This window comes from Fimicolochytrium jonesii (genome assembly GCF_025526975.1).
Source record: "Fimicolochytrium jonesii strain JEL569 chromosome Unknown EV422scaffold_1, whole genome shotgun sequence".
Taxonomy (NCBI): domain Eukaryota; kingdom Fungi; phylum Chytridiomycota; class Chytridiomycetes; order Spizellomycetales; family Powellomycetaceae; genus Fimicolochytrium; species Fimicolochytrium jonesii.
Window position 1 is genome coordinate 390,585 of NW_026515668.1, and position 14,354 is coordinate 404,938.

Genomic DNA, 14,354 nt, shown 5'->3' on the forward strand with positions numbered 1-14,354 from the left:
ACGCTTGTTCTGGCTTCGCCTGGGACAACGCTTATGCAACGGAGGCTCTACGAGGCGGCAGCTTTGTGGGAATTTGGAACCATTCGCGCTTGGGCATATTTGGCAAATGGCCTTGGCCCTGGCCTTGACTTTCAAGCGCGACTTGAACGCACACGTCTTGAGATTCAGAAAGAAACCTGAAGGCAATGACGGTCGGCGAAGAAACCGTTAATCCCAGTGAAGGACGACGAGCCCTCCTGCCAAAAAAGAAGGTCGCAGCCTCAAGGTAATAAGCCAGTATTTGACGTGGTCACCGGTCGGGATGTGGGAAGCGGAATTTGCGGAAGGGACACGCCAGTGATGAGATATCACTAGAGGATAAAAGCCGAGCGAAGCCGAAGGTCGAACTCCACGATGACATTCGATGTGATTTGTGTGCAGAGTTCCCTCTGAGCTTTGCAAATGCGGACTTTCACTAGGCCAGTCTGAGGAGTGTGTCGAGTTTGCGAAAGGCGAGGGCATTCGAGAGTCTCTACTTGTGCACACGCGCGCTGATGTACTGGGAACGTCCCACAGATGCGTCGACTGGGGCGTACAGAATCTTATCGCCGTTGTCTCGCCCGAACAGAGCGGAAGACTAGCGAGAAGGCGACGACGAGGGCAAGGTGAAATGTAGGTTGACGAGTCCGGTTCCGTGATAGCCCTCGCAAGCCCTCGCCTCACAAACGCTCTTTCGCCAGTGCTGAGAGACCACAAACGATATCCCTCATGCGCAATCTTGGAAATGGAAGGCGAAAAATCGTCTGTCAGATTCATGCGCACCCGCATCTGGGCAGTAAAGTCTCGACTGTCAAATGGGATCCTTCTGGACAGCTGCTCGCAAGCATTGATGAGAGTGGCCGGGTGGTCGTTTGGAGAATGCAGGTGGGCGCCTCTCGTGTCATGAACAGAGCATGGTCGGAGTGCTGATGGATGTCGCATTCATCAGGACTGCATCAACCGATGGGCTGTCTCTCACACCTGGGATTGCGGAGAACCTGTTGTAGCCCTGACATGGCTCAAACAGCATCGGCACGTGAGTTTCTCCGGATGCGACGAATTTAGCTCGAGTTGAGATTAGACTCTCACTCTGCGTACGGTAGTGGGTTGTTTCAACCAGTGACTCGAAGAAAGCGATTCCCGCCGAAAACCACCCCGTTGCAGATGGTTCCGTCACAGAAGGTGGGCCAACTGCTAAAAGCGAGAAAGCACCCTTTCAACGTACGAGATTTCGTGGACCTCGTGCGCCAACAACGGGCTGTGGACTAGCACTTCTCACCATCGGGGGAAAGGTATGTGTTACTCAGGTCCATCCCTTAGGTCCAACTCGGCAGGCCGCTGCTAACGTGTGTCTCACCGAAGCTGATTGTGCATCACCGAGATCTTTCGGAGACGCCCTACCACCTCGAGACCGAACTCGGGAGACTAGCGAACCCTGAGGTCCCCGAGTCTGATGCTATGGACGTGGCAGCGCCTCGTATGAATTTGCACGATGCCGACTTCGCGTTACTTGAAGATGATATTTTGGCAATCGTGGTGCATAGACCTTCTTCACCAACTCAACCGGTGGAGATATACCACCTCAAGGTGGAATTTTGGAGTAAAGGTGTGGCACTCACTTTTCCCTATGTGCCAAATTGGCAATGAGACTGACGAACTCTCTTCTCATTGTCATTCCTCAGAAATCAGTGTGACCTCAAGATCTTCTGCATCAGTCCCCATTGGATCGCAGGAATCATCATCAACCGACGGCACACAATCAATTTTGGACACGGTTCCCTCCGTCACGCATTTGAGATGGGTGGATTCGAGTAGAATCATGGTGGCTACCCGCGAGGAGCCTTTTGACAGAACAGCATCAACGCAAACGGGTCGAAGTAAATTATGCATATTAAAACGACAGGAGGGGAAACCTGAGGGCGAAAGAAGGGACGAGGTAAGAAGCTCTGTCAGTTCATTTGTATAGGCGATACAGTGTTCCTCACTTACGCTTCCGGTTTCTGCAGTGGGTAATTGGTGCAAATCAGCTGTGTAGAGCAGAATCTGCGGTCACTGCATTGGAAGTATGCACACCGCCCGAAAATGGTGGAAACGGCCGAAATGCGATTGTTCTTGTGGGCTATGGAGATGGGCATGTCGAGATCCGTGATCCGGCCACTCTGGCAACGGTCGATCTCTGGCAACATATGCGAAAACCGTACGAAACAGATTCGAACTCGAGTGGTAGTGGGGCGGTTCGTACGGAGACGGCTCCGGATGCGTCAGAAGCGGCGAGTGAGAGCAAAGAAGGCGGGGGTACGAAGAATACGGTGACCTCAGCGGACGGTGGGGCGGATCACAACGGTAACACCCAAACGGCGAACAGTGCAGCTATGGAGACCGATACCCCACAAGCATCGATAACAGAACCAGGAACATCCATCTTGACGAGCCGGAAACGCGACGCAATCGTCTCATTCGCTGTGTCACCAAACGCAGTGGAGCTGCTCGCCGCTAGCCGCGACGGCGGCGGTCAGATACTTTTGGATGGTGTCGGCCTGGAACGCAGTCTTGGCAAGGGTAACAGTCCTGTAGCCCAAAACGTGCCTCAGAAGGACCTACTTACGCTCGAAATGGTGCTGGCTACCAAGTTGTCACTCGCAATGATGAGTGGCAGGGAATACACGGATGTGATATCATTGTTGGGCCTCGACACTCGTCTGGCGAATAAAGTGATCCTGCGGGTCATTTCACAGCAAGATACAGCTGCGAGTCAGCGTTCAATAACCGGAGCAGGGGCCAAGTCTCCGCTAGCTACGGGCGATGCATCACTTGTGGCCGCGCGACTCTTGCACGTAACAAAGTACTGGTGGGAGCACTCCTTACTTGGCCTTCAGTTAGCCGTCCATCGAGGGGTGCCAGGAAGTGCGGGTCGTCAGTTGTACTTCAACACCGAGTCAGCGATTCAGATTCTTGAGGTCTTGCAGCAGTGTTACGCGTCATTTGAGTTCCCGCACCTGTCGCGAGGGCATATCGGTAAGGATACCCTTCGGTCTCATCGCTTCCAGCGGCGACGTGGGCTGATCAATCTTTTATCACTCAGAGAAAGCAGTCGAGTCGGGAATCATGACACCGGACATCACCAAGGTTCTCATGCGGAAAGGTATCCAATCGGTTTTGCACTACGCCCCTCTACCCAACGCAATATTAGGCAACGTATGCATGTCAGCTCACAAACATTCCTTTTCTACGCGTAGACTGTCTTCATCATCTGGTAGCGATTCAATTCTGGTTCGTGAGATATTGCAGTTTGCTATTACGACATTTGTTCTGCATCTTCAACATGGAGCGGAACATGGGAGGCGATGCAGGGAGCTATAATGGTGCGTATACCAGATTCGACCCGATGAATAGTTTGCCCAGGAAAATCTAATGTTATATTATGGTTGGTAGAAGCATCAAAGCTGCGATCACTCCTCACTCTCCCTACAATCCTGCCCCTCCTCTTAAACACCACTATCCGCGAAGCCCTCCTCGCCATCTGCGTCACCCTCAACGTCTCCGCCCAAAGTATCAAATTCTGCATGACCAGGGTGGATAGGTATACAATCAACAAGGGATCCGCCTCCGCTGTCAAGCAGCTCAACCCCCTCTACAGCCCGGCGTTGTACTCGTACTACAGTGGGTTGTTCAAGGCGTGCACGGAGGCCAGTCCGTTGAGGCTGTCGGCTTTGGCGCGATTCTTGCACAGCCTTGGCACGGATATTGCGAAAATCAACAAACCGGACCCCGCGCCAGAGGCAGGGGCCAAACCGGATCCCGCCCACCGACTGAAGGTCCACCGCATTGAGCGCGAGATGCTTCTCACCGGCGAGATCCCGGAACAATATCTCCCCGCCATCCAGGCGTGCAAGGCAGCATTGGAAGGGTACCTATGCGACATGTTTGAAAACAAGCAGCCGCCATCGACCATGGAGCTCGACCTGATGCGCGCGGTCGCCGCCGCCCAGCCCGACGAACTGACTGACGTGCGGATGGCGCCATCCGTGAGACTCATGTTTGCGTTCGACACGACCGACGGGCTGGAGATTGGACGCAAGACGGGGTTGGAGGGAATCTACCAGTCGCCGCCGATGTCCTTCGCGGACGCCACGCAGCAGAATCTGAAGCGGCCGTGGAGCCTTGATGGCGGGGGGTTGGATGGGGAGGCGTTCGCGGATGGGTTTGAGACGATGCATGCGGCGAAGAAGTTGCGGAGTCATGTTGATGTGGTTACGAAACGGTTGATTGGGGATGCGAAGGAGGTGAAGCAGTGTATACGGTGTGGGCATTATGCGAGGATGAATGTGGAGGCTGGTGAAGCGATTGAGAAGCCGTCGATCGGTGGGGACGGCGTTGGTTTGCCAGCTATCCAAGACAAGTCGCAACCCTCTCAGCCAGGAGCAGTCAGTCTCGGACTGCCGTCGCTGACGCTCCCGAATGAGCTGATGATCCAGCCATCTCCTCTACTCGGCGTGGGAGAAGTCACACCGCTTCCACCGGATCTGGAGCGTATACAACAGTCTTTGCGGTATTTCCAGCACCTCCTTGGTCGCGATAGGTGTATTTGCGGTGGAATGTGGATGGCGGTTGGGTGATACCATATTGCGTGTCATGCGACGTATACAATGGGCGCGTGGAGAACACTGAAAGGCGTGGAGGGGTGTCCTTCGCTTGTTGCCATTTGCATGGTGCACATATTCGTTTATAGCAGGGGATCGTTGTTGATATTGGCAAGCTGCACACAGTTTGGCGGCGTACATGTAAACAAAATATAATCGTCTTGCAGCACTCGATACCCGCTTCCCTTCGTGCATTGACAATAGGTCAATGGAGGTTCTCCCGGCCGTGGGCTACACCTCATTGAAATAGGTCCGCAAAGAACGCATCTATGCTGCTCGAATCGGTAGGACTTCGTTGCCCGTCAGGTGGTGCCGAGCCGTTCTTTGCCGCCCACAATTGTGCCACTTCCGCATCAGCAACGCTCTCATCCGGTTCGTCGTCTACTTCCTCCTGCTCTTCATCGTCTGTCCCTGCCGAGTCCTCGCCTTCCTCCTCCAAATGGGTATCCGTATTCTGCTCCGCTCCATCTCCAGCGACTGTTCCCTGGTCGTCCATCTTCAACCGTTTCGCCCGCCTCGCCCTCCGAACCTCCTTCCGTTTCCTCTTCTCCTCCTTCTCCTCCCTTCGCAACTCCTTGATCTTCTTGTAGTTGAGTTTATATGAGCACCGCGGACACAACCTCAGCTTCACCAGCGCGTTCTTCCGTTCCCTCGCCTCGACATACGCGAAATTAACTTCCCATGACCGTAGGTTGGGGTTTTCGTCGCATGATAAGTTCGCACATATGAACTGCCCTTTCCCTGCAACGACTTCCTTCTGGGTTCGCCAGCGCAGCGCAATCTGGGATGTTTTGTAGCGGGATAGGTTTGCGACGCAGTACTCTTTGAAAAGCTTGTCATAGTACTTTTTGGCGACGCGGGCTTCCCAGGTAGTCTCGGATGACTCGTCCTCGTCTTCTCGGAGAAACCTGTGCTGCTCCTTCAGGATGTCGACGTCGCTTTTCTCGACCTTCTGCGGCTGGTTGCTGACTTGTGATTGATAGTAAGCCACATAATCTGTCATCATCTTCTTGTGCCTCTGAAGAAAGTACTCAAATCGTTAAGGGGAGCTCTGGTCCAGTATCAGGCGTCCCATTTTCCACAGCCTAACCTGGAAGGCTGTAAGACCTGAGAACTCCTTGCGAAAGACCTGTGTCGTGACATTCCGTTGACCTTCCGCGACGACCTCTGCAGAAGTTCGTGGCTGCTTGAAGGTCACAGGGAGCGGAAAGTATGTTTGAGACATTCTCACACTGTTTGACGGGCTGATAAATGAGTTCGTGCTCTCCGTTTTCTGTCGTTCCGGGCGAAGCTTCTCCCAAGTCCCGACTTGAAACTGGTTTGCGCAGCAGCAACCCGAGTTCGGACACGCCCATCATTAGACTGATGTTGACAACCATATGATCAGGAATCATGCAGTTTTCTTAACCTGGAATCAACCGTACCGCAAATCGGCTTGATGTGTGTGGGGGGGCAGTTGTGATCGGACATGGCCGCCTTTCCCCTGCGCGCATTTGCCTCCTTTTCCCTCCTCATATCCGCTCCTTTTCAACGCGAGCTACTCCTCACTTGCAAAAAGTGACGGAAAACGACCCCATTTTCCCACGGACCTCTCGAGAACAAAAACCCCTCTCCCACGGGACACTGAGGTTCGAGGAGGCAACGGCAGTCGAGCAGTCAATCGGTTGTCGAAGAAGGACAGCTTTCGGACCCATCTTGCGTTGTCATCGCCCAAGGTTACAGCGTCGGAGGACCACCTAGTACAGACTACTCGCAGCGCCTTCGACCTCCGCCGTACTTTCTGCCGCTGGATGCGAAAGCTATAGAAAATCTATCAGTGGAACTCGAGTACTTTGTCCGAAGGAAAGCGTGTTATTGCCTGCGATCGTGAGGTCGGCTGCATTCAGAACGTCAACGTTTCGACGCAAGTAACGTGGAGAGACTCTCCGTTCGGCCTGTCTTGACGCGGAGAGAGAGGGGTTTTGAGAGGCAGCTTCCGGCTGACAACCCACTACGCGAGCCATGTACTCGCCAGCTGGCGCTCAGCGTGAGAATGCACGACCACCAGAGCTTCCGCCAAAAGCAGCCGCACCTACCGCGCCTTTGACACGAAATCCACCTCCGAGTAGCTTTCCCGAACCACCGCTGATTCTCTCCGACAGGAAAGGAGGTGCACAGTTTTCCAGAGGCGGCCTTCTGGGAGAGGTATGCGCGATTCGTCTTGCGCGATTTCGAGGCCCGAGCTAAAATCGAGCAATTGCTGCCATCCAGGGCGGATTTGCGCGTTGCTATGAGGCGATTGATCCAACAGGCGCTCGATTCGCCGTAAAGGTCATTTGCAAAGCGTCACTGAAGTCCTCGAAGCAGAAGCAAAAGGTTCGCAAAGCAACCACCCTTTCAGCCGTGGGAAGAAGCTTGCTAAGAAACCTTCGTAGCTGATTGCAGAGATTCGGATACATCAATTGATGTCACATCCACATATAGTGGGGTTCAAACAAGTTTTCGAAGATGATGACTTTGTCTACATGATTTTGGAGCTCTGCGAAAATAGGGTATGGCTGATCTCGATGTGGCGTGGGAAAGGATGGGAACCCCACAGCTGATCAATCGGCCTCCATCGCAGACATTCGTTGAGATGCTGAAGAAGAGACGAAGGTTGACCGAGCCTGAAGTACGGCATTACATGTGGCAGCTGCTGGACGCGGTCTCGGAAGTGCACCGTCGAGGAGTAATACACAGAGACTTGAAACTCGGCAACTTTTTTCTCACGCGAGATATGAAGCTGAAGCTGGGGGATTTTGGACTGGCGGCGATGATTAAGCACGATGGCGAGCGCAAAAAGTACGGATCCTCAGAAGGAGCGGCGGATCTGAGAAACCGAAATGAAGGGCATCCAACTGACGGCCTGCTTGTAGAACTATTTGCGGAACGCCGAATTACATAGCACCGGAAGTGCTCTTCGACACGCAGGCAGGGCACAGCTACGAGGTGGACATATGGTCACTCGGTGTAGTCATGTAAGCCACTTTCTGGGTCTTGAAATCTTGTATCAGGCGTTGAGATGAGGTTCTCCGCAGGTTCACATTCATTGTGGGGAGACCACCTTTCCAGACGAAGGATGTAAAGGCGATCTACAAGTGAGTCTGGGGTCTTATAACGTTCCACTATGGCCCACGAGGCTAACACCTCTCATAGGAAAATTCGCGAGAACCAGTACGAATTCCCTGCACAGCTTAAGATTTCCGATAGTGCCAGGTCAATGATCGAGTCTCTTTTGCAAACCAGGCCAGGTACGCGGCTTACTTGTATCGGAGGTTGATAGTTGAGAATGTGCACTGATACATGTTGCATGGTCCATACCAGAACTCCGTCCATCTGTCAGCGACATAATGGGACATGACTTCTTCAGCATGCAGCCCATCCTCCGGACAATGCCTGTATCCGCTCTGACATCAATACCAGAAGCCGCCCTCGTCGATACCACAAACCCCTCAGCGCGAACGTCACCGGATCCATTCCTCTCCGTGTCGGTTAGAACTCCTTTAAACGAGAACTTCTCCGCACCTGCCGACAACAGAAGTACCGTCCCCATGCCAATAGGTTTGCATCCGTGGGCTTTCTTAGCTGTTTCTTTACATCGACAAATCTGCTGACCCCGACATCGACATATTCATCCCACCTTTCAATAGGCAGAACCTCCCTTCGGTCGCCTGCATCGGCGCCAGGTATGGGTACAATGGACTGAACATTCGCGTTCTCCCGATGCTAATGATATATGGACCTGTAGGACCAAAGCCGTCCGACATGGTGATCCGCTCAAAGGGTAAGCAAGCCTTACGGATGCAACCATCATATTTCCTCGCTCTCGCTCACTTCAGTTCCTCTTCTGCAGCTTCACCTGCCAAGCCTCAAAGTCCTCCCATAAGCGACTTCGAACGATTACGGGTCGATGTAGCGGAAAACAGACCACCCACGGAAAACAGGCCTCCGATACCAAGTTCTTGGATGCGACGAACGCAGTCACATGATTCCGATCGGTGTGTTGAAACCACTTTTCGCATCGGCTTTGCTTTGAAAAGCGAACTCACCACGTATTATGCAGGAATGGTCAGCGATCGGATAGCATCCCCACGAAGCCCAAAGGTAAACTATGAGTTCTCATCTGATCCTGTTGAAGCCCGTACTGACCCGTCGGAAATCACAGTGGCTCACCTGCCAACCCCCGATCCTGAGACCGAGTTCGAAGATAGACGTGCACCGTTGCGCGCAGATTACAAGAATTCCTCTGCGGAGCGGAATGGCTCTAGCGAGGAACCAGAGATGCGTGCGCCACCATCGCCGTCAAGTGAACGGACGAATTCGAGACCTTCTACGCTGTCCGCTTCGTCATCGCGGAATCGTGGCTCAACGACGTTGTCGTCCACGCGGACGCAAGAAAGTAAGGAGAAACACTGATATCTTTAGTACCCCGTTTCATATGTACTGACTTTGGGAATCTGAATAGCGGGCCCACGGCGAAGCCTGAATATGGTGGCTGCCATGCACAAGAACCTGCAAGACGCCTTGAGCGATACTAGGGACGTGGATGGAAGATCGCTTGATGCTGAGGGTAAGCGATACCTGCTTCCGAAAAGATGTCAGCACCCGGCTAAATGAATAATCACGCCCAGATATGAAATCACCCTCCCTCTTCATCACGAAATGGATCGACTACTCGAACAAGTATGGTTTGGGCTACCAGCTGCGGGACGGCTCGGTAGGCGTGTACTTCAATGATGCAACTAGTATCATCCTTGCAGCGGACAACCAGTAAGTATTACGGAACAGCTGGCGCTGCTTTTCTCTCCCGTATGGGATCTGATCTGTTCGCATCATATCAGTCATTTCGAGTACCTGTACTATGACCGGGGATCCGATCGGCCATTCATGCACCGACGAGCGCATACCATGACCGAGTTCCCTAACGATTTGATGAAGAAGGTGACGCTATTGAAGCATTTCCGGAGCTACATGCAGGAAAACCTATATAAGGTAAGGAGGCGGAGGCTTTGAAACGGAAATCCGCTTCGTCGGCTGTTCGTCTCTTTTACTTATTGTTCCACTTAGGCATGCAAGGAGACCTTACCCACGCCGCCGCGGACGGAGAACCTGCATTTCCTGACAAAGTACCTGCGGACGAAACATGGTGTCATCTTCCGGCTGAGCAACCATGTTCTTCAGGTATGCATCCACACTGCGGGACCTCAAAAGTCAAACTTGCAGAAACTGACCTTCCTATCCCCAAAATCAGCTCAACCTCTTCGACCACTCGAAAGTCATTCTCTCCAATGACGGTCTAACCGTAACCTACATCGACCAGCGCCGCGAATCCTCCACCAACTCGTTAGGCTATTTCACGCGGACGGGCAACAAGGAGCTGTTGGAGAGGCTCAAGTACATGAAAGAGGTGCTGCATAGTATGCTCGTCAAGAAACAGCAGCGGAGTGAGGACGCCGCGGCGGCTGCGGCCAATGGAATGAATGGCAACCACCACCAACAACAAGTTACGTAGCCCTGAGTGTGCTCACGACTGCCATACCGTGCATCGCCGCTCGGACAAGGCACAGAGCGGATTCCGACTCGGAAGCTATTCCCCGAACTACGCGCTATTCCTGAGACTGCAGCTCGGCGCCAAGACAGTCCAAGAACGTTCGTCGCGATCGCTCAGCCCTCTTCGAACCCACCTTCCACCCCCATGCGCTTCGGTCTGTGAGACCGCAAAGGACGTAAACTTCCTCGTCAATTTCAAGACACTTTATCAAGATATCCTGTGCGCTTAGTGTATATTTCCCCTTTCGTTTTGCTTAATCTTTTTTCACATGTATGTACAAAGGAACGTAGGGATGGGAGAAGGACAATTTTGCTGGTGACTACGGCGAAGGACGCCGGTGTGTTGGTCGCCCAAACTGTGTATATTATACAGAGACGTAAGATAGCACACGCGCCGTTTGGGCTGTTGTGGAGGCGATCAGTTGCGCAGTCTGACTTTCGTTGAGGCACCTGTCAGGTTTCCCAGAATGTTATTCGGGAACCTCCGCTTCATGCGCTGGGAAGTTCAATTAAATCAAATGCCCCTGGCCCGCTCCGTGTGGCTCTCCTTCCACGGCACCCTCGTCGTCGTTCGCAGCACGGGACGCGATACCGGCCAAACGAAGTGGGTGCAAATTGGGTAACGCTACAAGAGAAAACCGGTTGAGCTGAATGAAAAGCGCTCCATCGAGGCGGAAAGATCAGAAGTTCACCTGGCTCCAGCGTCTCCTCAACGCCTTCGAATGTCACCTTGGTCCCATCCAAGTTGAGTGCCGAAAGGTTGACCATACCTGCGATATGTTTCCGCAAGATGAAGTTAGTGTGCGCGAGATCCTGGGAAGGGAAGCACCTCCCATCCCTTGTAATCACCTACCCGTCAGATAAGGCAGCCCTTTATCATCCACCAAAGTCCTCGCCAGGTTGAGTACGCGGATCATCCGCACGGATTCGGAATGACTGAGGTACTTCAATCCTGGAGACCTGACGTTGGTGGACGCGATGGAGAGGGTGTGGAGGTTTTCGAGTGCTGCGAAGAAACCGTCAGCCCAGGCTGTCCCGGGGGAAGACCAAAAATGTGGGAAGATAACAAGCGCCGTACATTTCAAGAATGAGATAGTCTCGTCCGTGATTCCGGTCCGGTCAAGGTGCAGGTGGGTGAGGCTGGCAAGCTGCGGGAGGCAGCCTCGTAGACTGGCGTCGGTGACTTTCGTGGCACTCAAATCAAGTTCCGTCAACCTATTCATCCAGGGGTTCATAGGGGGAATGCTAAACCATTAATACCCTGTAAAACGAAACGCTGAGGGCACGCGGTCGAGTACATACGTAGGGGCTAGCTTGTTCAATCCTTCTATTGTTTCGTCGGTCACATTGATCATGCCGCCCAGGTCCAGTCGGGTGAGTGGGGTGTCGTAGTACAATCCTATTACGGGCGTCAAATCGATTTGCCGGGAAGGGAATGTGATTTGTGACAAGTTCCTGAGCACTTTGTTGGAGGTGAACTTGGTAAGCGAACTATTCGCAACGTGAACTCAATCACATAGCTTGGACACTCACATTTCGCCGCTGCCCCTAAACCTGCAACTCCAATGCCGATACATCCTCGCAACCCAAGCACTTCCAGCATGCTCCACTTGTGAACGACGGCGATCAAATCCGCATCACTCAATCGGGTCGAACCCACTTCTAGAACGCGCAACCCAAAATCGCCATTCCGGGGCGCAACCGCTGGCGAGACCAGCGACACTCCCGTGATATCGACAACATCCAGTTGCTCGAAGTGCTCCAGAATGGGGAAGATCCGATTCGACGTTATCGAGCAGTGCGCGATGTTCAGGGACACCAGGGTTTTCGAGAGAGGGCTTGATGACAGTGACACAAGTCCGGTTGTAGTGATTTTGGTGCGGGAAAGGGCAAGAACCTGAAGCGATGCAATGTCTACAATGGGAAGAGAAAGTCTATCAGCCTCACGGCGTACTTCTCGCGTTGAAGGTCCTAAAAATACCTGCTAGGTCCGGTATGCCATGGTCCGTAATGCGACAACCTGTCAAGTCAAGCTCTTCCAGTTGACGAAGAGCTTATCGAAGAAGCAAGGAATTTGACGGTGAGCACATTCTTATGGAATACTCGGCTACGACGAAGCTTACCGGCCAGGCTCTGAAGGGCTTGATCTGTGAGGACCTCACAGCCTTTTAGATCCAGTTTGTTCAAACATCCAAACCATTTTGCGGAGATGAGGTCACACCAGGAATCAGACACTGGCGTATGGGCCAACACCATAGTCTGGAAACGCACAGGCCCCAACCTTGCTAGTGTGGTCTTATCAAGTTGCCGATTCCTGATCAATGCCTGGAGTAGCTCCTCACCCTGATGAGCAGCGACCCGACGAAGTGATGATAGATAGAGGACCGATGTTTTCGGATTTTTGAGCATGCCACATGCTTTCTCCAGTGTCAGCTTTTTGAGGGATGGAACCAATTGTCGGCGTTTCGCGGCGGCGACCTTTCGTTTTAGGGGAACGGCAGGTAATGGCTGTACCGTCGCTCCGTCAGTCAGTCGATTCCCTGCACCCCAGTGATGCCCGTGGCCCATGCCACCAAATCCGTGACCAGGAAATCCCATCCCGTGCCCAGGAACCCCATCTTCATCATCATCGTCCTCCTCTTCTTCCATCGACCCCTCGTCGCCGCTTTCATCGCCGTCAACTTCCATATCCACCGGGCCTCCATCACCGTTCTCTTCGCCGTCCACACCCATTTCTGAGGAATCGCCGTCATCCACGTCATCATCGTCCATTGCTGTACCTTGATCGAGGGCTCCTGAGAGGGGATGAGTTGGAGATGCAATACCTGCACCGCGGATCACGTTCAAAGAGGCGCTTGGGCAAAGACCTGGCAGGCGCAACCAGGCCATGCGATTGAGCAAAAGACGCGACGCTGGAAAGAGACAAAACTTTCTCTTACCAGCCTCTGAGAGGGACTGCTTATCATCGTCCAAGAAAACTCGCCTTGGGAAGGGCTGGAGAAGTGTAAATTTGGTGCTAACAACGGTCTCGTCCATGCTTGGGGCATTTTGACCGATGTGTGCAAAGAGAGAGTGGACGCTGCTGGAAGCGGGGAGCACACACTTTATGAGTGTGTTGGACGGAAATCGAGCCTGAGCAATGCAAAGTCGCAAGTTGTAAGCTATGGGTTCCGAATTTAGCGCGTCATTGTTTCCGGACGTACCTGGATCGTCGTAAAATCAGACTTTCGAGGAGACGGTGCGGGTGCGATCGATGTTTCCTGGGCGGGTGGCACTTCAGGGAGCGCAGCGCCTGATTGCAAGGACTGTTGTTCCGTGACCAACGTCTGCGGACCCTGCGAGGTATCTTGGTCCTGAAGGTTCTGACCAAGAGTTCGCGATCGCAGCTATAAATCGAAGAACATCAGATAAGCAACGTTCTGGCGTATCCCGTCATAATACAATGGTAGTACCTCCGCCGCAGCCCGCCTCTCGTTTCTGACTCTCTCTTGCTCGGCACTTTTGGGATCATCAGAGCCCAACGCTGGCGGCTGAGATGGGGAATTAGATGCGTTGGTTTGGGGCGCCTTCCTCCGCTCCTTCATTGTCTGTCTATCCTCCTCGATCTGTCGCAGGATCTGTGAACGGGCCTAGAATGACGCAGCGTCAGACCAGCATCGAAGGATAGATGGAGAGACAGCGCTTACATCGGCTTGAAAGCGCTTTGCCTTTTTCGCCGCCTCGAATTCTTTTGTAGCAGCCAGTCTTTCGCAATCTTTCCGATTTGTGATCACTCTCGACGCGACGAACTGGCCGGTATCCATACGATTGTCATTGCTGCTTGTCGCTGACGTATAGGGATGGAAAATTGGCTGGGCAGCTAGGGTCGAAGATCGATCTGGCGCTGAGGATGGCCCCGTTCCCAATTGCAGTCGCGGAGCGGCAACGTCACCGTCCAAAGTGTCGCTCGTAGTCTTCGACAATATCCTTCGTTCAAACGCGTAGCATCAGCGGGATGCCGTTTTCACTAGAAACACCATAACCAAAACGAGACGGTACTGGTTTCCCCCACCTCCGTTTCGCCGGTTGGCTCACCAAAAAACAGCGTCCTCAACCGTAGCATATGGGTTGAATTCGAGCGCCCTCCTC

At 53.1% G+C, this 14,354-nt stretch overlaps 4 protein-coding genes across 4 annotated transcripts; 2 read left to right on the forward strand and 2 right to left on the reverse strand.

The window, feature by feature from the left end:
* Positions 1 to 70: 70 nt before the first annotated feature.
* Positions 71 to 3,689, forward strand: EV422DRAFT_5564 (uncharacterized protein). Its single transcript, XM_053071905.1, has 10 exons — positions 71 to 265; positions 556 to 651; positions 720 to 903; positions 968 to 1,054; positions 1,122 to 1,310; positions 1,381 to 1,624; positions 1,701 to 1,954; positions 2,025 to 3,033; positions 3,101 to 3,380; positions 3,451 to 3,689. The coding sequence occupies exons 1-9, from the start codon at positions 186 to 188 to the stop codon at positions 3,376 to 3,378; spliced, it is 2,421 nt and encodes an 806-aa protein (XP_052929909.1). The 5' UTR covers positions 71 to 185; the 3' UTR covers positions 3,379 to 3,380; positions 3,451 to 3,689.
* Positions 3,690 to 4,896: 1,207 nt separating this feature from the next.
* EV422DRAFT_562722 (folate-sensitive fragile site protein Fra10Ac1-domain-containing protein) lies at positions 4,897 to 5,883 on the reverse strand (the record flags this gene model as incomplete). The annotated part of the gene is made up of 2 exons (XM_053071978.1): positions 4,897 to 5,676; positions 5,749 to 5,883. The coding sequence occupies 2 exons, from the start codon at positions 5,881 to 5,883 to the stop codon at positions 4,897 to 4,899; spliced, it is 915 nt and encodes a 304-aa protein (XP_052929910.1).
* Positions 5,884 to 6,659: 776 nt separating this feature from the next.
* On the forward strand, positions 6,660 to 10,188 carry EV422DRAFT_562723 (kinase-like domain-containing protein; the record flags this gene model as incomplete). Its single annotated transcript, XM_053071979.1, has 18 exons — positions 6,660 to 6,842; positions 6,909 to 7,013; positions 7,073 to 7,189; positions 7,261 to 7,478; positions 7,553 to 7,654; positions 7,715 to 7,774; positions 7,833 to 7,927; positions 8,001 to 8,237; positions 8,327 to 8,362; positions 8,425 to 8,460; positions 8,530 to 8,674; positions 8,740 to 8,780; positions 8,842 to 9,075; positions 9,142 to 9,246; positions 9,308 to 9,446; positions 9,518 to 9,668; positions 9,744 to 9,857; positions 9,928 to 10,188. 18 exons carry the CDS (start codon positions 6,660 to 6,662, stop codon positions 10,186 to 10,188), a joined length of 2,379 nt encoding a protein of 792 aa, XP_052929911.1.
* A 407-nt stretch (positions 10,189 to 10,595) lies between these two features.
* On the reverse strand, positions 10,596 to 14,120 carry EV422DRAFT_5757 (uncharacterized protein). The gene is made up of 12 exons (XM_053073216.1): positions 13,913 to 14,120; positions 13,679 to 13,855; positions 13,430 to 13,612; positions 13,166 to 13,358; positions 12,350 to 13,093; positions 12,208 to 12,279; positions 11,760 to 12,140; positions 11,529 to 11,688; positions 11,305 to 11,441; positions 11,080 to 11,232; positions 10,919 to 10,996; positions 10,596 to 10,851 (listed from the first exon to the last, which is right to left on the reverse strand). Exons 1-12 carry the CDS (start codon positions 14,027 to 14,029, stop codon positions 10,736 to 10,738), a joined length of 2,511 nt encoding a protein of 836 aa, XP_052929912.1. The 5' UTR covers positions 14,030 to 14,120; the 3' UTR covers positions 10,596 to 10,735.
* Between the last annotated feature and the right edge of the window lie 234 nt (positions 14,121 to 14,354).

Excerpts from the sequence above, each read along its gene's own strand:
- EV422DRAFT_5564 (XM_053071905.1), top strand. The coding sequence starts at position 186 with ATGACGGTCGGCGAAGAAACCGTTAATCCCAGTGAAGGACGACGAGCC. Across the intron at positions 266-555 it reads AAGAAGGTCGCAGCCTCAAG|ATGCGTCGACTGGGGCGTAC; the intron begins GTAATAAGCCAG and ends AACGTCCCACAG. Across the intron at positions 652-719 it reads CGACGAGGGCAAGGTGAAAT|TGCTGAGAGACCACAAACGA; the intron begins GTAGGTTGACGA and ends CTCTTTCGCCAG.
- EV422DRAFT_5757 (XM_053073216.1), bottom strand. The coding sequence starts at position 14,029 with ATGGATACCGGCCAGTTCGTCGCGTCGAGAGTGATCACAAATCGGAAA. Across the intron at positions 12,280-12,349 it reads AGCCCTTCAGAGCCTGGCCG|CTCTTCGTCAACTGGAAGAG; the intron begins GTAAGCTTCGTC and ends TTCTTCGATAAG. Across the intron at positions 10,852-10,918 it reads TGAGGAGACGCTGGAGCCAG|CGTTACCCAATTTGCACCCA; the intron begins GTGAACTTCTGA and ends TTTCTCTTGTAG.